This window comes from Panthera pardus, unplaced genomic scaffold, assembly GCF_024362965.1.
Source record: "Panthera pardus isolate Hobbes unplaced genomic scaffold, ASM2436296v1 HiC_scaffold_15, whole genome shotgun sequence".
Taxonomy (NCBI): Eukaryota; Metazoa; Chordata; class Mammalia; order Carnivora; family Felidae; genus Panthera; species Panthera pardus.
In genome coordinates, this window is record NW_026526710.1 from 14,904,119 (window position 1) to 14,932,018 (window position 27,900).

Here is a 27,900-nt window from a genome sequence, read left to right on the forward strand (position 1 = left end):
TTCCAGTTTTTGTGTCTTCTTCAATTTCTTTCATAAGCTTTCAATAGTTTTCAGTGTATAGATTTTTTACCTCTTTAGTTAGATTTATTCCTAGGTATTTTATGTTTTTTTGTGCAACTGTAAAAGGGATCGATTCCTTGATTTCTTTTTAAATTTTTTTTCAACGTTTTTTATTTATTTTTGGGACAGAGAGAGACAGAGCATGAACGGGGGAGGGGCAGACAGAGAGGGAGACACAGAATCGGAAACAGTCGATTCCTTGATTTCTGTTTCTGTCGCTTCATTGTTGGTGTATAGGAATGCACCCAATATCTGTGCATTGATTTTATATCCTGCAACTTTGCTGAATTAATGAATCAGTTCTAGCAGTTTTTTGGTGGAATCTTTTGGGTTTTCCATATAGAGTATCATGTCCTCTGCGAAGAGTGAAAGTTTGACCTCCTCCTGGGTGATTTGGATGCATTTTGTTTCTTTGTGTGGTCTGATTCCTGAGGCTAATACTATGTTGAATAGCAGTGGCGAGAGTGGACATCCCTGTCTTGTTCCTGACCTCAGGGGGAAAGCTCTCAGTTTTTCCCCATTGAGGAGGATATTAGCATTGGGTTGTTCTTATATGGCTTTTATGATCTTGAGGTATGATCCTTCTATCCCTACTTTCTTGAGGGTTTTTATCCAGAAAGGATGCTGTAATTTGTCAAATGCTTTCTCTGCATCTATTGAGAGGATCATGTGGTTCTTGTCCTTTCTTTTATTGATGTGATGAATCACGTTAATTGTTTTGCAGATATTGAACCAGCCCTACATCCCAGGTGTAAATCCCACTTGGTCGTGATGAATAATTTTTGTAATGTATTGTTGGATCCAGTTGGCTAATATCTTGTTGAGGATTTTTGCATCCATGTTCATCAGGGAAATTGGTCTATAGTTCTCCTTTTTAGTGGGGTCTCTCTCTGTCTGGTTTTGGAATCAAGGTAATGCTGGCTTCATAGAAAGAGTTTGGAAGTTTTCCTTCCATTTCTATGTTTTGGAACAGTTTCAAGAGAATAGGTGTTAACTCTTCCTTAAATGTTTGGTAGAATTCCCCTGGAAAGCCATCTGGCCCTGGACTCTTGTTTTTTGGCAGATGTTTGATTACTAATTTGATTTCCTTACTGGTTATGGGTCTGTTCAAATTTTCTATTTCTTCCTGTTTCAGTTTTGGTAGTGTATATGTTTCTAAGAAGTTGTCCATTTCTTCCAGATTGCCCATTTTATTGGCATATAATTGCTCATAATATTCTCTTATGATTGTTTTTATTTCTGTTGTGTTGGCTGTAATCTCTCCTCTTTCATTCTTGATTTATTTGGGTCCTTTCCTTTTTCTTCTTAATCAACTGGCTAGTGGTTTATCAGTTTGTGAATTCTTTCAAAGAACCAGCCTCTGATTTCATTGATCTGGTCTACTGTTTGTTTTTTTTTTGTTTTGTTTTTTGTTTTTTTTTTTTGTTTCAATAGCATTAATTTCTGTTCTGATATTTATTATTTCCTGTCTTCTGCTGGTTTTGGGTTTTATTTGCTGTTCTTTTTCCAGCTCCTTAAGGGGTAAGGTTAGGTTGTGTATCTGAGATCTTTCTTCCTTCTTTAGGAAGGCCTGGATTACTATATACTTTCCTCTTATGACCCCCTTTCCTGCATCCCAGAGGTTTTGGGTTGTGGTGTTATCGTTTTCATTGACTTCCATATACTTTTTAATTTCCTCTTTAACTTCTTAGTTAGCCCATTCATTCTTTAGTAAGATGTTCTTCAGTCTCCAAGTATTTGTTACCTTCCCAAATTTTTTCTTGTGGTTGATTTTGAGTTTCATAGTGTTGTGGTCTGAAAATATGCATGGTAGATCTCAATCTTTTTGTACTTACTTAGGGCTGATTTTTGTCCCAGTATATGGTCTATTCTGGAGAACGTTCCATGTGCACTGGAGAAGAATGTATATTCTGCTGCTTTAGGGTGGAATGTTCTGAATATATCTGTTAAGTCCATCTGGACCTCTTCTTAAGATAGCCATTACTCCCAGGAGCAAGAATAAAACAGGCTTTCTTAACACTCACACACAAACACAAAACAGTGAATCAGACAAAAGGACACAAGAGGAATTCACCGCAAAAGAAAGAACAGGAAGAAGTCACAGCAGAGATTTAACCAATACAGAAACTAGTAAGATGTTTTGAGCCAGAATTTATTTTATTTTATTTTTTTTAAATGTTTATTTGTTTTTGACAGAGAGAGAGAGAGAGAACATGGGAGGGACAGAGGGAGACTGAGACACCAAATCTGAAACAGGCTCCAGGCTCTGAACCATCAGCACAGAGCCCGTCCCAGGACTTGAAACCACAAGCTGTGAGATCATGACTTTGGCTGAAGTCAGACACTTAACTGCCTGAACCACGCAGGAGCCCCTGAACCAGAATTTAAAACAGTAATCATAAGGATCCTAGCTGGGTTTGAGAAAAGCATAGAAGACACTAGAGAATCCCTTACTGCAGAGATTAAAGAAGTAGTCAGTCTGAAATAAAAAATACTGAAACTGATATGGATGCAATGACAATGAGGATGGATGAAGCAGAGGATATAGTAGATAAAATTATGGAAAATAATATTCTGAATATAAGTGGGTATGAAAATTATTGTATCATGAATGTAGACTTATTGACCTCAATGACTCCTTAAAGCCTAATAACATTCGTTTCATAGGAATCCCAGAAAAGAAAGATAAAGAAGCAGATGGTTTACTTAAGCAAATCATAGCTTAAAACCTCCCTAATCAGAGGAAGGAAACAGACATCAACATTTATAAGCACAGAGAATTCCCATTATATACAACAAAAGCTGGCCATCACCCAGAGGCATCAGAATCAAATTGACAAAACAAAACAAAACAAAAACAACAAACAAACAAACAAAAACCAGAAAACGATGGAATCCTGAAAACCGCAAGGGAAAAAAAGTCCTTATCCTACAAGAGAAGACAAATCAGGTTTGCAGTAGATCTGTCCACAGAAATCTGGCAGGCCAGAAGGGAGTGCCAAAATCTATTCAACGTGCTGAATGGGAAAAATACTCAGCCAAGAATACTTTATCAGGCAAGGCTGTCATTCAGAATAGAAGGAGAAATAAAGAGTTTCCCAAACAAAAACTAAAGGAGTTCATGACACTAAACCAGCCCTGCAAGAAATAGTAAAGGGGACTCTTTGAGTGGGTAAAACAAGACCAAAAGCAACAAAGACTAGAAAGGAAAAGAGAACATCACCAGAAACATCAACTTTACAGGCAACACAATGGCATGAAATTCATGTCAATCAGTAATCACCCAGAATTTAAATGGACAAAATGCTCCAATCAAAAGACATAGGGTAACAGAATGCATTAAACAAACAAACAAAACAAAAAACAAAAAAAAACAAGACTCATCTCTATGCTGCCTTCAAAAGACTCATTTTAGACCTAAAGACATCTTCAGATGGCAAGTGAGTATATGGAGAACCATCTATCATGCTGATGGATGTTCATGTACAAATGAAATAGAGTTATGAAAATGTATTTTTCATTCTTCCTGTGAATTCTTATCATCAATGGAATTTCAGGGTCAGTTTCGATTGATGTCTTTTCTCTTCTCCTCTCTTCTCCTCTCTTCTCTTTTCTTCTCTTCTTTCCCTTCCCTTCCCTTCCCTTCCCTTCCCTTCCCTTCCCTTCCCTTCCCTTCCTGTCCCTTCCCTTCTCCCCTCCTTTCCCCTCCCCTCCCCTTCCCTTCTTTCCTCCCGTCCTCTCCCCTCATCTTTTTTTTTAAATTTTTTTTAACATTTATTTTTGAGAGACAGAGAGACAGAGCACAAGTCGGGGAAGGGCAGAGAGAGAATGAGACACAGAATCCCAAGCAGGCTCCAGGCTCTGAGCTGTCAGCACAGAGCATGATACGGGGCTCGAACTCACAAACCCTGAGATCATGACCCGAGCCAGAGTCTGTCGCCCAACCAACTGACCCATCCGGGTGCCCTACCCCTCATCTCTCCTTTCTTCTTTCTTTCTTTCTTTCTTTCTTTCTTTCTTTCTTTCTTTCTTTCTTTCTTTCTTTCTTTCTTTCTCCTTCCTTCCTTCCTTCCTTCCTTCCTTCCTTCCTTCTTTCCTTCCTTCCTTCCTTTCCCCCCCCCCTCTTTCTTTCACTTATTTTGGCTCCTATTTTCCTACTTCCTCATTGGAAAGTTTGATAGAATGCCAGACGACTATCATTATAAAGGACCAGCATGAGAGATTGGCCTGGATTCTTCTGGTACAACAATGGATATCTCCCTGATAGTACATCTCCAGGGCAAATGATTGTTGCTATATGTCCCAAGCCCACTGACACGGAGGGTGGCTGAGTCAGCCCACTGCAGGCCACAGAGCCTGAAAAGACAGAGCAGAACAGGTTGTTGTGAGGTCCAAGGATTCATTCCCTAGGTCCCAATACTGAGGCTGTGCTGGGGCTGTGCTCATGTTTTGGGGCAAGCCTAGCTCAGATCCTGTGGGGACTGAGCATGTGGGCAGGGCCCAGGGGCAGCACTTGTGCAAAGAGTGAGGCAGGGGGGCAGGAGAGGGGCCCAGGCCATGGTGGGGAAACAAAGAGCTCTGCCTCCTGTGACCTAAACAAAGAGCACTGTTGGGTCCAGGCCCTTCCAGGGGCCTTGAGTCAATGAGTGTTCGAAATTATGCAAAGTCCCTCCACTTCAGGGACTCCTAATTGACAAACCAGTGGTGAGATCAGAACATGTGACTGAAGAGGAAGACGATAGCCTCCAGCATCCTTCAATCAGCTATCAGGTAAAAAGAAACAGCCTTGGCTTCCAATTTCTGGGATCAGTCACCTTCTTGGGGTCAGGCCACATGACAACTATCTCACACAAGTGTGTTGGAATCAGTCCTTGGCTCCCACCGTGGTCTTTCAGGTGCCTGGCTATGGGGCTGGGTCGGGTCCTCTAAGATACACAGACAACACGTGATTCGGGGAAAGGTGTTCCTGTGGCCTCATTACCTTCCTCCTTCTGCTTCACGTCTCCTCTGGCTCTGCCAGACCCATATGGTCCCAAAGTTGGCATGTCATTAGAATGTGGGACTTTATCCTTAGAATCTTCGTCTGTCATTTTGTCTGTGAGATTCACTTGTTCAACAACACCTGTGCTCAGGTGCAGTAAGAGGCAATTTCCAGGTACTAAGTCAGTTTCTCTTGGCAGCCACTTGGCACACTAAGGGGCCTGCAGGAGGAAGCTGCTGAAGTAGGGACAGGTTTGTCACAGTTGTGCTCAGCCCGGGGAACTCCCCAGTTCACCTGGGGGCTGAGGCCACTCAGGGAAGTGATTGTTACCCTCCCATTCCCCCTTACCACCTAAAGCCACAGGGAGACTAGGATGCTACTTGTGGCTCTGGTCCTGGTCTCCTGTCTCGTCCCCCACGGATGACCTGTCCCTGCTTTCCTCAATGCTCCGCAGACTGGCTGAGCTGAGCAGGAACATGAGGGAGAGGTACACCTGACAGGAAAGGGAGGTTTGGAGAGGCATGCTGGTTCCCAGTCCCTGAGAGGCAGAGAGAGAGCAGAGGCTGGCAGGTGCAAGGCAGCTGCACCAGGTGAAGAAGGCCACCCAGGCTGAGAGGGGATGTGGGACAACCTCATTCAGAATGTTCCAGGTCCTGAAGAAGACAGCTTCTTCTTCTCACTTCTGCCGGATACCGGTTGTGGAGGGGGCACTGCTAAACTTGACCATGGGGCCCCCTGAAGACCAGGGAGGTGACAGCCCATTCATTGTCATGTTTTTTTTTTTTTAACTTTTTAATGTTTCTTATTTTTGAGTGAGAGAGAGAGACAGAGCACGAGCGGGGGAGGGGCAGAGAGAGAGGGAGACACAGATCCTAAGCAGGCTCCAGGCTCCCAGCTGTCAGCACAGAGCCCGACATGGGGCTCGAACTCACAGACTGGGAGATCATGACCTGAGCAGAAGTTGGATGCTCAACCCACTCAGCCACCCAGGTGCCCTTCATTCATTGTCATGTTAATGAACACATCTAATGTGGAAATCTCCAGACTATAATTCTCTAGAGGGAACTTTTCATGATCCTTTAACCTGATAAATCCCTGGAAATATTATTTTGGTCACAGGGATTTCCATTAACATCTTCTTTGTAGTTCATCATGTCAATAAGTAAATTTTTTATAAATATTCTAATTGTACATGCCATACTTTGGTGAGGAGAAAATTATTTTTTAACCTATGTCTCCCATTGCCATGAAGGTAATGCTCTGATTCAAGCCAGAGGGGAAACTGCAGAAGCTTCTGTTTTTCCTTATTAATACCTCATTTGTAGTTTTTACCTCATACAATGGCTCTAAAAATCAATTTCAAAACCATACATCAAAGAATCATGAAGAGAAATTCAGCTTATTCATTCATCTTTCCTTTCAGAGTGACAGGCGAGGCCCAAATACAGGCACAACCTCCATGCAGGGTCAGCGTGGGCATGAGTGTGAGGCCATGTGGGTCAGGCCTGAGCTAAAGGTAAGGCCTGCCTGGTGCAGGTGATGGGATTGGGGCAGCGGGAGGACATGGCACCAGGAGAAAGACCCCAGATGGGACCCACAATGGTCTGCACTTCCTTCACGGTTTCTGTAAAATCTAAGGAAGGAAGGGCCTGGGGCAGGAGGGGCCTGGTCCCCTTTTCAAGAAGCGTCAGGCAGCCCTTGATGATGTGTGGACACCTTATCCAGGAACCAAAGGAGATGCTGCCTTGTGGCCCATTCAGGCTGTCTGTACCCAAGGGAAGAGGAATTCCTGCAGGACTGTGCCGAGACAGCTGTCTCCCCTCCTAAGTGACATGTGATTACATCTGGGGCCCATGTGATGTATAATGACATCCTAAATCTTTATCACCTACTGTAAATCCTGACTCCAGCTCCCATAGTCATACTAGCCCCCCACTCTGCCACTGTTCAGTAGGATAAACATAGACCAGAGGACAGAGAACTGCTAGAGTTGCCCACAGTGCAGGGCCTGGGCCAGGACCAGGGAGGACACCTACCCGACCTAAGTCCTGACCAGCAGCTGCTCAGAGGACAGGTGAGAGTGAGAGCCGGGCCATGGTAGGAGGGTTTGTGTCCCATCCCCATCCTTCTGTGTCACCTTGAGTCACTGAAGACACACCCACTGCCATGGTAAGTGGCACAGCAATGGTCAGCCTTGTCCTGGCCCTTAGTTCTGGTCAAGCTCAGGGGGGCCATGTCCCAAAGTTCCATCCTCAGAATTGAACCCTGATGGTCACTCTTATCTGTCTATATAACCAGCTCAGGGACAAGCTTGGCTTCTGTCGGTACCAAGAGAGATGTTCACTCCTGAGCTCATTTGCAGAACAGGGGATCCTGGGCCTGCTTGGGGCCACTGACAGGGGGAGTCTTCCTCAGATCAGGGGAGGCATCGAGCCTGTAAGAAAGGAGAGGAGAGGGGGCTGGAGGAATAAAGGGAGGCTGAGTCAGAAATCATTGGCCCAGCCCTTAGGGGAGGGAGCGATGTGGACACAGGGGATTGCAAGGCCTGACGCCATGGACCCAGGATGGGAAGGAGAGTAGGGCACCTGTGCCTCACACTGTGGCTCCCTGTGAGCCTCTCACCTGTGCTGGGAGCAGCCAGAGAGCAGGAGTGAGGCCACACAGAGTGTGGTCCTGGGAGGATCAGCACCACAGGCACCTGGGAGCTGTTCCACATGCAGATGCCCAGGGCCCCACCCAGACCTGCCGCGCCTGCAGCTGCATCTTGTGGAGACCCCCCCACCCCCCTCCTCAGGGGACTGTGTGCTCACTGAGTGTCACAGGCTAGAGATCTGGGCCATGGTTGAATATCTCATTTCTCTGTTTATCTCCCTGGGTCCTACCGGGCCCCCTGGGACATGGGGCATAACAGTTTTACTCTGGTCACGTAAGCTTGGTACAGATTGTAGTGATGTGTAGTGCTGTGGAGAAAATGTGTTAAGAATGGACTCTTTCACCAGCCACATGGAGTGTGTGCTGTGGATGGGGTGAGAACCCAGGGAATATGGGCTGCACGGCTCTGGAGGCCGAGAGTGTGTCTTGTCTGCTTTAGGCTTCTCCTGGAAGTGAATCATCAGGAAAAGTGCAGGGCACTGGCTGGGGTTATTCATGGTACTATCACAGGGGAGCTGCGTTTCTAGTGCACAATTGGGGCAAGAAGGGTGTGTAAGGATTCAGAAGATCCCCTAATACTCCCTGAGTCTGCATTACAGTCATAAATGCACCACAATCCAATTCAGCAGGTATGATAATGAACTAACTTTCCAGAATGCAGGTCTAGTCCTATCAATGGGCAGTGATGGCGACTAGCTCAGGTATTTGCTGTGGGAAGGAGATATGGGGTGAATAGTGAAGAAGGACATTATAGACACCCCTCTGAGCACAGGGTAGTCACAGAAATGAGCAGTATAGAAGTAACGTGCTTCTTCCTAATGTTGTAGGATGTGTTTGGATATATATTGACCATAAGTTTGTTTTGTTCTCCTGTCTCATCCCATTATCATATAACATAACATCAGATGTGTTCACAAATAGTTATATCTTAATATTGAAGCTATACGATATCAAATCATCTGGGACAAAAATAAATATCCCAGCAGAGAAAAATGTATTTTGTATCCTCTTAAAGGCTGAGCACATTTGTGGGGATTGGACATGCGCATTGGTGATCTGGGGGAGAAACCCTAGCTCTGTGTGTATACAGTGGCCTCTTCAGGTCTGAGAGGACCCTGTCAGGGATGCTGGCCATCCTGGATTGGGTTCCTGGAAGCTGACTCTGAGATGGAGAAATGCATGTGCAGGAGATCTGGAAGGAAGAGGGAGGTCAGACTGGGCAGAAGGAGAAGTGACCCACACGGAGTGAGACATCAGATGAGGCCTCATTCCTGCAGGGAGCTCCAAAGCTGGGACCTTTCAGGACATGTGAAAGTGGGGCAGGGCCTTGGCCTCTAGGCCTCAGGAGATCACTTAACTGAATCTCTCTGAGAAGGTACATAAACGTGGGGAGGCAATTCTCTGAAGCAAGAGCCCTTGGCAATGAGGAGCACCCCTATGAGCTGTCAGAGGCTCCAGGAAGTAGTGGGTGAGTGTGTGAGCCCAAAAGACAGGGTGTGGGTGACCTCATGGTGTCTACTGCACTCAGGTGAAGGTGGCTCTACACATGACACCAGGACTTCAGGACCTCAGGTGAGCTGAGAAATTTGGGGCTCTAATCCTTGTCAGTTGTGAGAGCAGTAGCCCACAGCCACCACATGGAAGTGCAGAGATAATGAGCACTGGACGAAAGTCTCCCTGTGTCTTTTCTCCACCCAGGCCCTCTGTCCCCAGTTCACACCCAGGCCCCAAGAAGCAGGGAAGCCTAGTGCTGTCAGCTGTAAATGCACTCCTGACCCTCCCCGTGCAGAGCTTCCTGGAGATTGGATGGGGAGGGAGGTGGGGGGAATTCAGATCTGGGGACCTGGACCAGATCTGCTCATTGCTTTGTGTACAGGTCTCCAGGGGCTTGGAGAGAGCATGACAGAGATGGGGAAGAGGTTTGTGTCTCACTTCCCCATCTGCCTGTGTCACTGTGAGCATTATCACTGTCCCACACCTGACAGTAATAGTCAGCCTCGTCCTCGGCCCGGGCCCCGCTGATGGTCAGGGTGGCCGTGTTCCCCGAGTTGGTGCCTGAGAATCGGTCAGGGATCCCTGAGGGCCGGTTGCTATCCTTATAGATAATCAGCACAGGAGCCTGGCCTGACTTCTGCTGGTGCCAGTAAGCATATTTATTTCCAATGTTGTTTCCTCCACACGTAATCCTGGCCGTCTGTCCCAGGTTCACTGACACTGATGGGGGCTGAGTGAGCACATAGGAAGCCACGGAGCCTGCAAGAGAGAAGGTGAGAGGTGGGTTTCCAGCCTGGGGTGTCATCCCCTGAACACTCCCACCTGCCTGGCTTAAGCTCCAGTGATTCTCTAGGCCCCAGTGTCCACTCTGCTGTCATCTTATTCCCTGCTTGGTGGATGGAGCCTTTGAACAAATGAGAACCAGACCACACCCCTTTCCCTGGGCAGGTGCAGCCCTTCAGGGCTCACACAGATCAGTGAGCACAGTGGGGGGCTATCACCCCACCAGCCCCCCATCCCACATCAGGGTCTTGAGCATCCTGTCCCCACTGAGACTCCCCTGCTGAGCTCAGAGTCAGGACCAGGCTTGTCCCGGAACCCTGGGCCTGGGTTGGGTGCGAGCCTGGGCACAGCACCTGTGCAGTGAGCGAGGAGGCCGAGAAGGAGAGGGGTCCAGCCCATGGTGGAGGTGCCTCGATTCTGTTCCCTGAGGTCCTGAGGCTGGGCAGGGTTCCTCCCAGGCTTGACTTATCCCCTTGCTGGAGACACCTGCTGTTCATGCAAATCAGCCAGGGCTAGGGGCTGCTGCTGAGGAGCCTTGAGGCTTCAGAAATGGGCTCAGCCCCAAGGGACACAGAGATGGGAGGGGCAGCCTTTCAGATCCACTTTCAGCCCAAGGGATTCTGCTTCACTCTCTGAGCCCATAGTTGGGGTCCACAACTGCATCCCTCTCCTTGTCCAGGCTCCTGGTTGGGTGTGGTCACAGCAGAGCTCAGAGTTGGAGTCTGCATTTTCTGAACTTATTACAGAATGTTTACTCTTTAGGTGACTGGAGAAACTTAGGTCAGTGAAGTGTCCTACCCCAGTTCTGTGTTGGGGAACTTCATAACCTGAACAAAATTTCTCCCTTGTCTAGTGCACGTGGAGTTTTGAGGAACCATTGAGGTGCGGTAGGAATGTGTCCTGATGGAGAACTTCTGGGACAGGTTATCCATGCTATGCCTCAGTATCCCCATGGTGTACTCAGTGTCAGGGACAGACCCAGCTTGTGGAAGTTTTGATTGAGTTTACCAGATATGGGTCGGGCTGGAGAAACAGGAATTTCTGGATCTGTGCTAGTAACACAGGCAAGTTCTATAGAAGTCAGATCTGAGAAACACTGAATCAGAATTTTACATCACTGTCAAAGCTGATACTGTAGAAACCTATCCCTTTTTCTTCTGATCTCAGATCATGGTGACCCACCTTCCCTCCTGTTAGAACACCTGATGCCCAGACCCTCCCCATGTGCAAGTGGCTTTGCCAGATGATCTCTGCTGCCCCTTAGTGACCCCTCCACATTGGCTGCTTCAGGAACAGGGAAGTCCCCTGTCCAGGTGGAGATGCAGAACCCAGTGCTCAGTCCTGTTTCCCTGATCCCTGGACTGCTGATCCCAGGGGAGGAACTGCTCCTTTCTGTAGGTCCCCGTCAGCCTCAAGACCAGGCAGGAGAAGACCAAATTATCCATGAAAATAGAAACAGCCTGATGTGAGGAGGAGAAAGCAGGGCCCATCTGAGGTATCATTGCTTATATCTTTGGGGTGATGGTTGGTCACGGGTGTGGTTCTAGGGTTTGGCACCACAGGTGACACGGCATTTAGGAACTGTGTCTTACTGGCGCCGGCTCCTGGTACACAAAATAGGGTGGTGGTGGCTACCACTCCAAAGACAGACACAGAGAACACTCACCCAGCCATCAGTTATTCAGATTCACTTGGGTTGGCACATTCTGTCCTGAGAAAGGAGTGTGAACAAGACAGAGGTCTTGCTCAGTTACCTTCCTGTGTGTGGAGCAGCACAGTGGACACATTTGGTAATGCAACAGACAGTCTCCAAACCCTTCTACCTGTATCTTGTCTCTATATTCATTTAGAAGCCACACCATTACTATTCTCAAGTCCCTCTTGTCCAAGAGTGACCTTGTGGGCCAGATTTGGCACATGGATGTGTCAGTAAGCTGGGGTCTTTTCTGGGGACTTTTCTTCTTGTGAATGATAAAGCATACCAGATATGCAGTGAGTGCCTTTCCTCTTTAACATGGGTGTGGTAGCTAGAGCTGCAGCAATCATCCCGAGGTCTGTTGTCAACATCAGTGAAAAGCAAAGCCTCCATAGCAGTAATGGTGGGACAGAACGTGGGCAGAGGTGGGACCTCACGGAATTGCTGACTACCTAGAGAAATGCTGTCTGACTTCAAAGTTGTTTCTGTGAGAGAAAAATAAGTGCCTGAATGTTCATGCCTCTGTTTGAGATGTGCATGTATTGCATTAAGAACTTTGCGACCAGTTAGGATAATTAACACAAAACTATCAGTTAATAAATATAATGTTAGGGGAACATGTGTCATGTTGGATGATGTGCAGATAATGAATTGCACTGAGACAAGGTGACAGGCAGGTGCTGTGTGGTGAGAGCCTGGAGGAGGCCTCTCTGCAGAGGTGACCTTGGAGTTGCTCAGAATGGGAAGAAGGAACAGTTTAGTTTAGAAGAACTAAAGAGTGTGTTTGGAGTCAGTCCCTGTGGAGAAGAGTCTGGTTTCTCTGAGGATGCAGGGACAGTGAGGACCTTAGGAGTCTGTGATTCAAAACTATTTGAGTTCCAAGGTGATTATTTTCTCATATTATAACCTCAGGGACAGGAGTGATGGGTTAGAATTCTCATCGCTGTATGTTGCAAATATAAGGGGACTCACAAGAGGAGTCCCTGTGTGAGCTTCCCTGCAAACTGAAAGGGAAGCAGGAGCTCTTTTGTAGCTGAGTCACTGTGGCTTATCTGCAGCTCACCCATGTGTGTGTGTTCCGCATGACATCAAATTCCTGTCACACATCCCTTCATTATTATATCTTTTATATACATACACATATATGAATATATTGTATTTGTGCCCATATATATTAATTGTGTCTGCATTGTGTGCTTGAAGATATGTGTGTGTGTAAATGTATACATACATTTACAACATATGCACATATATATTCTATACACTGAACTCTGAATTGGGTACCTAAGTGGTAGTTGATGAGATCCTTGAGTTTCTAGGAGACAGAGAGTTCCATTTCCTCACCAATGAGAAGTAGGTATGGTTACCACAGTGAACAGCAGGACCATATTAGTGTTCAGACTCATTTGACAGAGGACGTTAGTATCATTTAGTTAATAATGATGTTCCTAGAACTGAAATAGATAGGTAGCTATCTAATTTTTTTTTTACATGTGTATAAATAGAAAGCTCTGTTTGGCAAACACTTTGGCTTCCTACTGAACTTAACAGAGATGGAATGCTCCTTAGAAGCCACTAGATTACCGTGTGATGTGAGCTGCTTGCATGACCAGGTGTTATCTGATGAACCATGCCTGGAATTGGGCATTCACAGCAGCTCTCCATCATCAAACAGAAGAGATAAATTTGAGATCAGGCTTCACCAGGTTCTGAAGGCACAAGTGAGTTGCATGAGGAAGAAGCTGGGTGTCCATGACCCCAACCCCTGCAGCATTGTCTTTTCTCTGTCTCCCACAACTATGGCCTGTGCTATTATAGAGAAAATAACAGAGGGCTGACTTACAGAGGTTCCTGTATGGTATGCAGCCAACTCTGAGAGTTAAACTATTAGTACTACAGTCCTAATGTGGGACTGTCCTGCATAACATGCGTGGTGAAAATTCTCTAATAGGTAATATTTGAGCTGAGTAGTTGGTTCATTTCACCTGGAACAGAAGGACAGAGTTGGCTATATACTAACCTATGGGTTCTGACTCATAGTTTGGCTGTATGGTCAGAGATTTGGAAGGAAAAATAAGAAAATTGGTGAAAGAAGGGCACCTGGGTGGCTCAGTAGTTTGAGCCTTCACCTTCAGCTTAGGTTCTGATCTCATGATTCATGAGTTTGAGCCCCACTTCCGGCTCGCTGCTGTCAGCATAGAGCCTGCTTTGGTTCTTCTGTTCCCCTCCTTCTCTGATCACCCCCCACTTTCTCTCTCTCTCTAAAAAATAAAATAAAGCTTAAATAAAATTGATGAAAGATGTTGGAGGAAGAGACATGTGAGTAGAAACCCCTCCAATGAGTACAGTGGTGGACAAAATTTGTTTTCCATGAAAATGCCTACCATAGTGTCAAGAGGAAGTGATATTAATAATCAGGTGGATGATGTGACATGTCTGGGGACAGTGGTCAGCCTTCTTGTCCATCCACTTGTAAACTGGTCCAGTGGGCTCCATAGCACATGTTGGAAAGTGTATGGTTATTCATGAGGTGATCACTGTGGATTTCCACTCACTGAAGCTGACCTGGCCACTTCTGAGGACCAAACTGCCAACGGTAGAGACCAAGCCTTAGTTCTCAGTAGGAGATCATTCGCTTGAGAATCTGCCTGGAGCCTGCTGGCTGACTCATTACATTAGACCTCTTCCATCCTGGACAGGATAGCTCTGTTCTTCTTGGAATAGACCTTTACTGTAGGTAGAGACTTGCTTACTTTGACTGCAATGCTTCCTCCCAAACTATTACCCATGGATTTCCAGAGTGCCTCGCCCACTAATATCTCAGTGTGGTTTCTTCCCAAGGCACTCATTTCACGTGATATGAAGGGCTGCAGTGTGCCCATGCCCATGGAATTCCTTGGTTCAACCCTCTTCGCCAATACTCTGAAACAGCTGTCTTGAATGAATGGACTAATGGCCTTTGGCAGACTCAGTTACTGTGCTTGCCATGTGGAAATACCTTGTGTGTCTGGAGCAACACTTGGGGTAAATCTGTATCCAATATATGGTGGTGTTTGTCAGATAGCTAGTTGTTTGTCAGGAGTCAAGAGGTGGAACTGAGCATGTCCCTAGTCACTGATATTCCTGGAGGCCTGCTGCAAAATTATGACTGCCTGTCACCATGACCCTACACTCTGCTGCCCTAGAGGTACCAGTTCTAAATTAGATGTGCTTCCACCCAGTAACACAACAATGATTCTGTTCTACTGAAAACTAAGACTACCCCTTGTCACTTTGAGCTTGTCATGTCTCCATGGATGTCTCTGTCTGTCCTTCCAGCCAGGTCTTCCATCCACAACAAATTCCCTAGCCAAGAAAATGTGACAGCCTCATCCTGCCTTCTGCATATGCACTTCTGATCCACAGGGTGCAGAGCCTGCCTGGATACTGGGTTGGGAGTGAGGTCTGGGAATCTCAGATCTGGGCACCTGGGGCAGACCTGCTGAATGCTTGTCCACCGTCCTCCTGGGACTGAAGGAGAGTGTGTGAAAGATGGGGAGGGAGTTTGTGTCTCACTTTCCTGTCTGCCTTTGTCACTGTGAGCATGTCTACCACTGTTTCACACCTGACAGTAATAGTCGGCCTTGTCCTCGACTCTGGTCCTGCTGATGTTTAGGGTGTCTGTGTCTTTGAAGTTGGAGCCCGAGAATCAGTCAGGAATCCCTGAGGGAGGCTTGCTATTGTCATATATGACCAGCACAGGAGTCTGTCCTGGCTTCTGCTGGTATCACTGAACACCAAAGGTTTCTACATTGTCTCCCTGAGAGGTGGTCATGGCCATCTGTCCCAGGGCCTCTGACAACAAGGGTAGCTGAGTCAGCATGCTGGAGGCCTTTCAGGAGCATGGCCATGGGGCGGGGCTGGGCCCTTGGAGAGATGCCAGCAACACCTGATTCAGGGGAAGGTGATGTGTGGCCTCACTGTCTATACCTCCTGCTCATGTCCTCTTTGTGTCCTCCAGACACATTCATGTCCCGTCCTTGGCATGTCATACTCTCATTCTAATGTTTGTTCATCATGGTATATGTGGGAGTTTACTTGCACAACCACCTGCTGTTGGAGATACATCACAATTTCTAGTGGATCACCACATGTTACTTTCCTCTCCATACAGCCCACCATCCCACCACAGACCAGCAACTGGCATAGTGAAAACTTTGATTCCTTTTATTTTTTCAGCCATTTTTTATGTAAACATGTGAAAAGTGCCAGAAGCCATCCATGACTGAGAAGCCCACTTCAGGCTCTGTGACTCTGTTTGGGTTCCAGGGCCATGTCTTTACACACAGAGTGACTTCTGGGAATTGGATAGACAGTGGTCACTGCAAGGAGCTGGATCCTGTCATTTAACCAAGGACATCCCAGGGACCAGAGCTGTGGTTTAAGGCTGGGAGAATCCACTTTTCTCTGGAGAAAGTCTCACAAGGAGACTGCAGACCCTCCCTCCAGTGACCGGGGGCTCTGATTGGCTCACCTCCTGCCCCCTGAGACACTGCTGAGCAAGGAAGCCACAGCCTTGGTTTGAGTCTGCCTGGAGGTGGAAAGGGAGAGGCACAGGGAGAGTGGTCAGGGCATCGCTCATCGTGCCCATCACAGAAGGGTCAGTTCCCTGAGACTTCTGTTGGACAGTGAGGTGACTGGAATTTCCCAGATGAGGTAAGCTGTGTCAGGACTCCTGTCAGGGCCCTGGATGTCCCTGTGCGAATCTGACCTGCAGAACATTGTCCCTGCAGCCTGAGGAGATAGGGTGCATCATCGTGACTTCCTTCTGATGAGTGAACTTTGGACACCTGGTGACCCCCAGGCCGGGTGTCCCTGTGAGGCTCCACCTGGGCAGCCCCAGCCTCCATCCTGCTGCTCCTGATGCAGCTCTGCTGCCCCCTGCTGGTGGAGGAGGACTCAGACCCAGAGCTTCCCTTCTGCAGGTCGGGTCACCCCACAGCACCTGTCACCTGAGAAAGGGTGTGGACCAGGGTTACCAGCCTCTCTCAGACAGCTACCCCCCTGCCCTGCCCTGCCCTCCCCAGCCCAGCACAGCACAGTACAACACACACAGGTCACATATACAGTACAGGAGGTAGGACAGATGTGATTCCTGTCATTGTCCCAGGGTTGAAATGCCTTGTCCTGGTCCACTGTCTTCTTATAAAAAGGAGAATGCAGGGTAAAGTGCAGTGCATTTGAAAAGGGTCAATGTCCAGACAAACCTGTGTGATGTCCCTTAGCCACCAGATTCCTGCCTATTTAGGAATCAAGACTGATGCCTCCTGTATCTCTTTTAGTGTAGTTGGTCCTCAGAACAATGGGTAATTCTTCTGGCACAAGGTTCAGTTGTGCCAAATCTTTAATCTTTAATCTTATTGTTATTACTACTATCTTCACTACTTTTATTTTTTAATACAAATCACATCTCATGGAGTTTGGTGTGGGAGGATTTTAACCTGGCCTGTCCATGGTTTGGTGAAATTGGCTAATTCAGACTTGGATACGATACACATGATACAGGTCACAGTTTACCTGAAAGATTTCCCTTGGATTCCCATAAAAGAAAACAAGAGAGTCCATCACAAAGGTTAACTCACTGAGACCCCACTGAGTCACTCTCATTAATGAGACTCTTCAAAGTTTTATATTATTTAATTTCAAACAAAATGTGTTTCTTACACCTGTATAAGATCCCATTTCATAGCAAGTGAAGCTAATGCCCAGAGACTAGTTTCCCAGAGAACAGAAGAAAGTAGGGTGAGTCCAGAGTGGAGCCCAGGTATCCTGGATTCAGTCCCTGAGCTCTTTGGGGTGGAACTTGTCCAGGGTGGGAGGTGGGGAGTGTGGGGCTGGCCAGTAGGGCTTCTGCCATCCCCATCCTGGTCTGGCCTAGAAAGGAGCTTCCTCGGCCTGCATGTTGGATGGTCAGCGAGGTTGTGTCCCAGGTTACAGCTGGAGAATCTGTGAGGATGGTGGAGGCCGTTTGGCTGTACAGGGACATGACCTGTTGGTCCGCTCTGCATTACTGCTTGGTCCTCTCTCTCTGCTCACTTGAGCAGGTGGGAGTGACATGGGTCTCATGGCCACTCTACAAGGGACAGCTGTGTGTTGTAGGGAAACTTTAGGTTCAGGAGACTATGGGGCTCATTCTATGGGGTGTCACCCCCTGCAGCATCCCCTGGACTGAACCCAGGGTCAGAGTCCTGCTCAAGGTCCTATCCAGGGTAGGCTTGTGGGCAGGGCCAGGGAGGCAGCAACTGGACAGAGAGTGATAAGGGTGAGCAGGAGAGAGTCCAGGTCATGGTGGGGACCCCAGAGTTCCGTGTCCTGAGCCCACAGCAGAGCCTGGCCTCCCCACACCTCCCTCATGCCCCCACTGGTCCCCTTGAAAATACTGCTTCTAAGGCTGGTGGAGAAAATCTCCGTGCTCCTGGTGGGGTCATGGATCTGGTTCGTGAGGAGCTGTGCTCACCTCTTGGATCCATAGCGGAGCACTTGTCACTCTGTGTTTGAAAATCTGAAAGACTAGGGGGAGAAGGGGCATGTGAGGGCATTTCTGTAGCTGTTCTCATGAAATGTGCCCTGTGGCTATTTCTTGCATCTTTGTGTGTGTTAAAGAGATAGATAAAACTTTTTATCATAAGCATTTTTGACTTTTCAATTCACCTTCCCAGATTTTCTGTCTGTTGTCTGTGAATGTTTCATGTCCCACATGGTGCAGTACAATTGGGTGTACCTTGTCCTGAACTCTTGCTTAGATCTTAGTGTCATATCCTTTACTGTGGGTTTCTTAATTGCAGTATCTACTTGGGTGTTGCTGTGAAATTCAATCTGACAATTTCTGTCTTTTAATCGTGGTGTAGACCATTTCTTGAATGTGTTAATACTCACGTTTAATAATAGTATCCATGTATTTATTATCTAGTTGTCCCATGTGCTTTTCACTTCCTCTTTCCATTTAACTGTATTTTTATATTAATGGAGAATATTCATGCCTCTGTCTTACTTTTTTTTGTGTATTAACTATAAGTTCTTGCTGTCTTATTCTCAGTAACTTGTAATAATCTACCTTCAGGTGATGAATACATGAATACCCCATGTTACATGGGGTATAAGAACCTGGTAACATACTTGTATCTCTCACCTCTCAGCATATTTGTAGGATGTTACTATATATATAATTTTGCCTATATTAGAAATTCCAACATACATAATTATTATATTTGCTGTACACAGCACATTATATCTTAAAGAGATTTAAATAATAAAAAAGCCTTAATATTTATCCCTATAGTTAGCATTTCTGGTTTTTACATTCATTTTGTAGATTCACATTCTTTCTGCAATCACCTTCTCCAGCGGGAGGGATGTCCACTTATTGCTTGTATTATGGGTCAGCTGATGAGCAATTCTGTTGGTTTTTGTTTCAGAAAACTTTCAATTTAGACTCCATATTGAAGGACATCTTCTCTAGATGAAGAAAAAGGCTTTACCTTTTCTCAGTAATTTAGAGATGTTAATCCACTGTCTCTCACTGGCATTTCTGCCAGTACAAAATATACTGGAATCCGTCTCTTTGTTCCTCTGAGTGCAGAGTGTCTCTTCCTCTGGCTGCTTCTAAGACTGTCTTCTTTTCAGTGCTTTGGGGTTTGATATTAATGGATTTGTCATTTGTTGGTTTTTTTTTTTCTTATTTCTTGTGCATGAAGTTTGTTAAGATTTTTGGACATGTTACTTTTGAGTTTTCAACAAATTTAGAAAAATTTCCCTCTAACTCTTACTATCCTCTGCACCCCACTTTATCTCCTTTTCTGACACACTCACATCCTATTATGTTGCTAAAGGTGTCCTAAAGCATGGTGATTCTCTTTAAATTTAAAGATTATACATTTTTTCTGTCTCTCCCTCTGCAGGGTCTGTGCTGTGTCTGCAGATTCCCCCACGTGTTGTTCCCCTTGTCGTGTCTGCTGCTCATCTCAACCCTGGTGCTTGTGATCTGAGACGCTGCAGATTTCATCTGTAGAAGTTTGGTTTGATCCTTTCATTTTCTTCTCTGTCTCCTGCTAACGTGGCAAACATTCAGACTCAATTTTGACTGAACTTTGCAACATCAGTCTTGCTTGAATGCCCAGCCCTCCTGTCTCCCTGCATCTTCCAGACCTGCTGCCCCATGACCACATGACCCAGGTCTTAAAATAACTTTCTGTTCTCTCTCTCTCTCTCTGCATATGTGTGTGTGTAACCTGTAAATATACATACTGTTGGATATGAGACACATGGTCTATTGCATCCATATTCTCTGGAGAATCCTAACGAATGTACCTTAGTAGCTCTTACTTGTTGTGGTTCAAATGGCTTCATTTTATGTCTTATTTAGGGGTGGAAGTCTTCTCTTCCTCACTTATTAATGCACCTCCTTATGACATGATGTCATTCACATGTAGAATAAGTACGTGATAACATATTCCTTCCCCCATCCTTTTTCCTATATTTTCCTTATTTTCGTATATTGTATTTTTATATTGCTTGTAAGTCATAACATATTGTTATTATATCTGCTCAAACAGTTGACTTTTATAGACATCAAGCAATAGAATCTTACTATATTTATCCATATAGTTATGATATCAGATACTTAGTCTATCTCTGTATAGATTCACATTTCCCTCTGTCACCCTCTCCTTCTGCCAGCAGGGATCCTTTACTATTGCTTGTGCTGAGGGTCTGTGGGTGAGCAGTTCTGTGAGGTTTGCAGCCTGAGAAAGGCTTATTTTGTCTTCACTTTTCAATGACATTTTTCGTGGGTGAAGATAAAGTTGACAGGTATTTTCTATTAGTATTTTGAAACCATTGCTCCCCAGTTTTCCTGCTTACACGGTTGTAATGAGAAATGTGTTTCCACCATGATGCTGGTTCCTCTGTAGGGAACAGGACTCTCTTTTCTCTGGCTGTGAGAGTATCTGCATCGCTGGTTTGTAGCAATTTCATTACGATGTGTGTGCTGTCTCTCATGTTCCTGTGTCAGAGGTTTGTTGAGCTCACGGATACGTCGTCTACTAGGCTTCGCCAAATTTGGAATACCTTTTTTCTTCGAATGTTGTTGTATTAACCACCTGCTCCCTACCTTCTCTCCCTCAGCTACTCCAAATACAGACTTTAGGCTGCATGAAATTATCCTAACCACCTTGATGATTTATTGAGTTTTCCAGCTTAGTAGTTTTTATTGCCATGAACTCAAGTTCACGAATCTCTTCTTTCCTACCGTCAAATCTGCTGACAATATCACATTATGTTTCAGATCATGTAATTGTCATTTTGGGATGTTTTAAAAGATTTGTCTTTAACAACTGTCTTCCGTGTCATCTAACATGTTCAGTCATTCCTCCACCCACTGAATATAGTTACAGTAACTGTGTGCATACCCTCCCTTGACCCACCCTGTGCAGAGCCTGCCTGGTGAGCTGGGTGGGGAGGGAGGTCTGGGGATCTCATATCTGGGAGCCTGGGCTAGACCTGCTCATTGACTTGTCCACAGGCCCCCTGGATCTAGAGGAGAGTGTTACACACATGGGGAAGGGGTTTGTGTGTCACTTCCCCATCTGCCTGTGTCACTATGAGCATCATAATTGCTATCATATGACTGACAGTAATAGTCAGCCTTGTCTTCAGGCCGGGCAATGCTGATGGTCAGGGTGGCTATGTTCCCCAAGTTGGAGCCAGAGAACTGGTCAGAGATCCCTGAGGGCCAGTTGCTATCATAATAGATAATCAGCATGGAAGGCTGGTCTGTCTTCTGCTGGTACCAGTGAATGTCTTTCCCTCCAATGTTGTTTCCACTACACATGATCCAGACCGTCTGTCCCAGGGTCACCGACATTGATGGGGCTGCATTGACACGTAGGAGACCATGGAGCCTGCAAGAGAGAAAAATGAGTTGGGCTGTAAGATGAAGAACCCGTTTCCAGGAAATCCCTTATGCTGCCTGGCTGGATTGAGCTCCAGGGATTCCCTCACTCCCAGGGCACCCCTCTAATGAGTCTCAGCCCCGGGGTTAATGGGGCTGGCTGGTGGATGGAATCTGAAAAATGAGAACCTATCCACACCTTTCTCTGGTCAGGACCATCCCCTTAAGGCTCACACAGAGCCACTGAGGACAGGTGTGGGGGGGATTATACCCCTTTAGTCCCTCATCCTATACAGTGTAATGAACATCTGTGCAGTGCGTCAGGACACTGAGTAGGAGAGGGGTCCAGGCCATGGTGGAGGTGCTCTGATGGTGCTACCCAGACCCGAGCTGGGCAAAGTCTCCTCTGGGCTTCTCTTATCCCCTTCCTCAAGGGACCTACTGTTTATACAAATCAGCTGGGAGTCAGGGGCTGCTGCTGAGGAGCTTTGTGGTTTCAGGGAAGGGCTTAACCCCAAGGGGCACAGAGAGGGGAAGGGCAGCCTGGTCCCATAGTCTGGGGCCAACACCTCTATCCCAGATTAGGTTCTGGGTTCACCCCTTGCCTGGTTGGCCCTTAATACCTCAGAGGTGGAGTCTGTCTTTATTATCTGAACCCATTTTATAAGTAACACTATGAGGTTTAGTCAGGTGTTGGGTCCTACATCAGATCACACCTCATCGGCCATAGACACCAAATAAAATTCATCCTCAGTCAAACCTAATGGAGAAATCAAAACCATCATGGTGCTGTAAATGTCTGCTCTGGCTGTGAGCTCCTGCAGTAGGTCAAAGGTCTGTGCTTCAGTATCCTCATATTGCAGTGAGAGGCAGGGGCAGATCAGGTGCAAAAAAGAAATATTTGCTGTATAAGAGAATGAGAGGGGGCTTCAAGATCAGTAGCTCAATTATGGTAAGCCTGCCCTTGATGAGCTCATCAAGGGCAGGCTTACCATAATTAGGCTGTCTTCAGTTTTTGGGAAAAATATATCCTAAACATCTTAATGTAGAAGATAAGTTGAAAACAGTTTAGTGAGAAAATCACTGCGTTACAGGCACTGGGAAAGGGAAGATTAGAATTTTCCAGTCCCCTCTCGCTTCCTTGAGGGAGGTACTTGGAGGCACAAGTGAGGGGGAAGTGAGAGGAACTTCCAGGAAGGAGGAGCAGCTGAGTCTGTCAGGGCAGGGGCCTGTCAGCACAGGGGAGGGAGGAGGAAACACGTGATCACAGGGAGGAAGGGTGTTTGTGGACAGTGACAGCCCTTTGTTCCACGAGGGTGGGCCAGGGCATGGCTTGGTGGGAGGCATTTTGCCTGCACTATATTAGAGAAATAGGCATTGTCTCCATGAGCAGGACCATAGCCTGAAGAATTTGTACTTGAGGGTGAATGATGACACTATAGACAAATGACCAATGTCAAATGACCCGAGGGTCTCAGGTCCTGCTAACTAACCCCGCCCCCGTTCCTGTTAGAAGTCCTCATGCCTGGACCCTAGCATATGCAGGTGGCTTTGCCCGGTGATCTCTTCTGCCCCCTGGTGGCCACTCCAAGTGGCTGCTGGATTGCAGAGGCTTCCCTTGTAAAGTGTAGATTCATAACCTACAGCTCAGGCCCTGATTCCTGCTGCATGGACTGATGCCCCACTGTGGAGTGACTTTTCTATGCATGGATTTTTCCTGCCTCACCTTCTAGCATGAGGGGCCCAGATCATCCATGAAAACATAAGAAGGCTCATTTGGAGGAGGAGAGCACTGGTTTCACTGAGGCATCCCTGCACCTATCTGTGTGGTGGTGGACAATCATGCAGGTGGTACCGCAGCTTAGCACTGGGAGACACAGGACTGAGGGGATGGCTCTTATTGGTGCAAACTGTGAATGCAGGGCTGATGTGTGCTGGTGGGGGTATTGTGGGACTAATGCCCCAAAGACAGAGAGAACGTCCACCCAGCAGACATTTATCAGACCCAGTTGATCTGGCTCAAATTGCATCCTGGTAATTCTGCATGAACCATAGAGAGGCAGTATTTAAGAGGGAACTCTTGAGCTTTTCTTGGGACAGTAAGAGAAACAAGCAGTGAAATGTGTGTGGGAAGAGCCCCTTCATCCTTTCAGGTAGGGGTTGGGTGGGGTAGAAGATCTGATAGACCAGGACAAAATTGAAGGACCTGGTATTCAAAGCCATATCCAGGCTTATATGGAGTTTTCTCCTGGGGTGAACATTCTGGACACAGAGGGTATGGCCAGGTGTGGTAAGAGGCTATTTCCACGTAATAAGTCAAGTTCTCAAGGCAGCTGCTGGCACACTGAGGTGTGTCTGAGAGGAAGCTGCTGACATAGGAACATCTATTGCCATAGATGTACTCAGTGCCTGGGATCTTTCCAGGTCACCTGGGTATTGAAGTCACTTAGGGCAGTGCTTATTATCCCTCGCACCACCACCACCCCCCCCTCCTTACCAACCTAAAGCCACAAGGAAACTAGGGTGCTATATGTGCCTCTGGTCCTGGCCCCTTGTCTGGGGTCACACATGGGTGGCCTGTCACTGCTCTCTCCAACACCCTACAGACTGGCTGAACTGAGTAGGAATGTGGGAGAGGGGTGCACCTGATAGGGAGGGGAGGCCAGGAGCACTTCTCCAGTCCCTGAGAGGGAGAGAGAAGAGTGGGAGCTGGCAGGTGTAAGGCTCCAACAGTCACCTGCACAAAGTGAGGAAGGCTGCCCAGGCTGAGAGGGGATGTAGGACAATATCAGCCAGAATGTTCCAGGTCCTGAAGGAGACAGCTTCTTCCTCTCAGTTCTGGCAGCTGCCTGTGCTGGGTGATGCTGCACTTGGCCAAGGGACCACCTGGGCATGGGGGTGGGAGGAAGAGGTGGTGCCAGCCCATTCATTGTTACGTTGTTGAGAAATCCTAGGGTGGGAATCTCCAGATTATAATTCTGTAGAGTGATCTTTCCATGATCCTTTCACCTGAAACATCCCTGGAAATACTATTTTGGTCATAGGGATTCCCACTAAAGATCACTTTTTTAGTTCATCAGGTCAATCAGTCATCAGGTCGATATTTTCGATGAAATATTCCAATTGCATTTGCCATGCTTTGGTGAGGAGAAAATGATTTTCTGTCCTGTGTCTCCCCACTCCCACAAAGGTATCGCTCTGATTCCAAATTGGAGTGGAAATATGGGAAGCTTATGCTTTTCCCTCTTAATAAATTCCTCATCTGTTGTTATGACCTCATGAAAGTGCTCTAAAAATTAGTTTCAGCAATACAAGCCAACGATTCATGAAGGGAAATTCAATTTATGAAAAAAAAATTATTCATGTCTTTGAAAAGGTCTCCCTCAGAGGGATAGCTGGGGCCTGAATGCAGATGAAGCCACCACACAGGGTCAGCCTAGGGTGGCTGTGAGGCCATGTGGGTCAGTCCTGAGCTAAGGGTCAGACCTGTCTGGTCCAGGGGATGGGATTTAGGCCAGTGGGAGGACAGTGGTGCCAGAAGAAAGTCCCCAGGTGGGATCCAAGATGGTGGCTGCACTTCCTCCACAGTTTGTGTAAAATCTAAGGAAGAAGAGCCTGGGGTAGCAGGGGCCTGGTCCCCTCTTCATGAAGCCACAGGTAGCTCTTTGGGATGTGGGGAAGCCCCACGCAGAACCAGAGCTGACACAGCCCCAGCGTCCATGCAGGCTGCCTATACCCAAGGAGAAGAGGAAGTCCCACAAGAGTTGCTGAGACAGCTGTCTCCCCTCCTGAGTGACGTGTGATTACATCTGGGGCCCGTGTGATATTTAATGACACCGTAAATCTTTACTATCGACCATAGAACTCAATTGTTTATAAACCATAAAACTCAATTACAATCCCGATAGTCAGAATAGCCCCCAACTCTGCCACTGTGCTGGGAGCAGCCAGGGAGCAGGAGTGAGGCCGCGCAGAGTGTGGACCTGGGACTAGGAGCACCGCAGGCTCACCTGGGAGCTGTTCCACATGCAGATGCCTGGGTCCCACCCCGACCTGCTGCACCTGCAGCTACATCTTGTGGAGACCCCCCCGCCCCCACCTGAGGGGACTGCGTGCTCACTGAGCTTCACAAGCTGGAGTCTAGGCCACTGTGGAAAATCTCACTTCCTCTGCTTATCTTCTACTTGGCCACCTGGGACGTGGGGCTTAACTGTCCTGCTCTGGTCAAGTGAGTTTGATTCAGATTCCAGATCCTGTAGTGATGTGGAAAAAATTAAAGAATAGACTATTTCACCAGCCACATGGAATGTGTGCTGTGGATGGGGTGAGACCCCAGGGAATATGGGGTGCACAGCTCTGGAGGCAGAGAGTGTGCCTTGTCTGCTTTAGGCTCCTCCTGAGAGTGAATCATCAAGAAAAATGGGAGGCACTGGCTGGGGTGATTCATGGTGACTATCATAGGGAGCTGCATTTCTAGTATACAATTGGGGCAGGAAGAGTGTCTCTGGATTCAGAAGATCCCCTAATACTCCCTGGGTCTGCATTACAGTCATAAATGTGCCAAAATCCAATTCAGCAGGTCTGATAATGGACTAACTTTCCAGAATGAAGGTCTAGTCCTACCAACGGGCAGCGATGGCGACTAGCTCAGGTATTCGCTGTGGGAAGGGGATATGGGGTGAGTAGTGAAGAAGGACATTATAGACACCCCTCTGAGCACAGGGTAGTCACAGAAATGAGCAGCATAGAAGTAACATGTGTTTCTTCCTAATGTTGTAAGAATGTGTTTGAATATATACTGATCATGAGTTTCTGCTTTGTTGTCCTGTCTCATCCCATTATCATCTAACATCATTGAAGTTATAGGATAACAAATCATCTGGGACAAAAATAAATATCCCAGGAGAGAAGAATGTATTTTATATCCTCTATGGGAAAGGATGAGCATATTTGTGGTTTTACGGGATAGTTTCATCCTATCAGGCATGACAGCCAATATTCTATTTATTTGGAGGCTGTGATTTGTGGGGATGTGGGTGGATTTCATGTGGACAAGGGGGAACTTTGGTGCCTTATTTAATGTCAGCATTGACGGGCTGAACTGTTTTTCACAGAATTGTTTTCTGTTTATGTTTTTGGGTAGGGTGGGTGTGAAGGAAGAATTCTTGTGCATGATTTCTGGAGTAGAAGTGAGGCAACACCTATTTTGTGTCTCAGTCCGTCGTTGTGTATCTTCTGGTCACTTTGTAGGAGGAGGCAACTGCCCCAATGTTCCTCATTCACCCGCAGGATGGATGTGACTCTCCAACTCTCTGTCAGAACCCAGAGCACCTAGTGTGTCTGCATCTTTTCTCATTGTATAAAAATACAAGAAATGGTCCGATCTGTCTGGGGATTGGACAAGCACATTGGTAATCTGGGGGAGAAACTCCAGCTCTGTGAATAGAGTGGCTTCCTCAGGTCTGGGAGGACCCTGTCGGGGATGCTGGCCATCCTGGATTGGGTTCCTGGAAGCAGATTCTGAGATAGAGAAATGAATGTGCAGGAAATCTAGAAGGAAGAGGGAAGTCAGACTGGGCAGAAGGAGAAGTGACCCACACAGAGTGAGACATCAGATGAGGCCTCTTTCCTGCAGGGAGTTCTAAAGCTGGGACCTTCAGGACTTCTAAACATGAGGCAGGACCTTAGGACCTTGGACTCAGGACAGCATTCAACTGAACCTCTCTGAGAAGGGGCAGAATCTGGAAAGGCAGTTGTCTGAACCAAGAGCACTTCCCAGTGAGAAAGATGCCTTTGAGCTGCCAGGGGCTCCAGGCAGAGGTGAGTGTATGTGTGAGCCCAGGAGAGGGACAGCACCATAGTGGGTAATGCACTTGTCTGCTCCACTCAGAATCCCCAGCTGCCATGGTGGCAGGGCTTCAGGATCTCAGCTGAGCTGGGAAATTCTGGGCTGTAATATTGGTCAGTTTGCTGAAGGAGTGGCCCATGACCACCATATGGAAATGCAGGGGTAATGAGCAGTGGATGGATGTTTCTGTTTGTCCTTCTACCCAGTCCCTTTGTTCCTGAACACACTCAGGCCCAGACAATCTCAGGAGCCCCTAAACAACCCTGATACACCCTCTGGAGGTACTGCCGGAAGGGCAGATGGATAAGGAGTTCTGGGGACCTTGGATCTGAGGAGCAGGTCCAGACCTGCTCACTGCTTTGTCCACAGGCCTCCAGGGCTGGAGGACAGAGTGACACAGATGAGGAAGAGGTTTGTATCTCACTTTCCCAACTGCCGGAGTTACTGTGAACATGACA

General features: G+C 47.0%; 2 gene segments (V, D, J or C); both read right to left on the reverse strand.

The window, feature by feature from the left end:
- The window catches only part of LOC109277418 (immunoglobulin lambda-1 light chain-like), a 287,721-nt gene that overhangs the window by 235,959 nt on the left and 23,862 nt on the right, over positions 1 to 27,900 (reverse strand).
- Positions 9,552 to 10,441, reverse strand: LOC128777107 (immunoglobulin lambda variable 3-9-like). The segment is given in 2 exon segments: positions 9,552 to 9,946; positions 10,324 to 10,441. Coding segments are annotated over 2 exon segments (441 nt in total).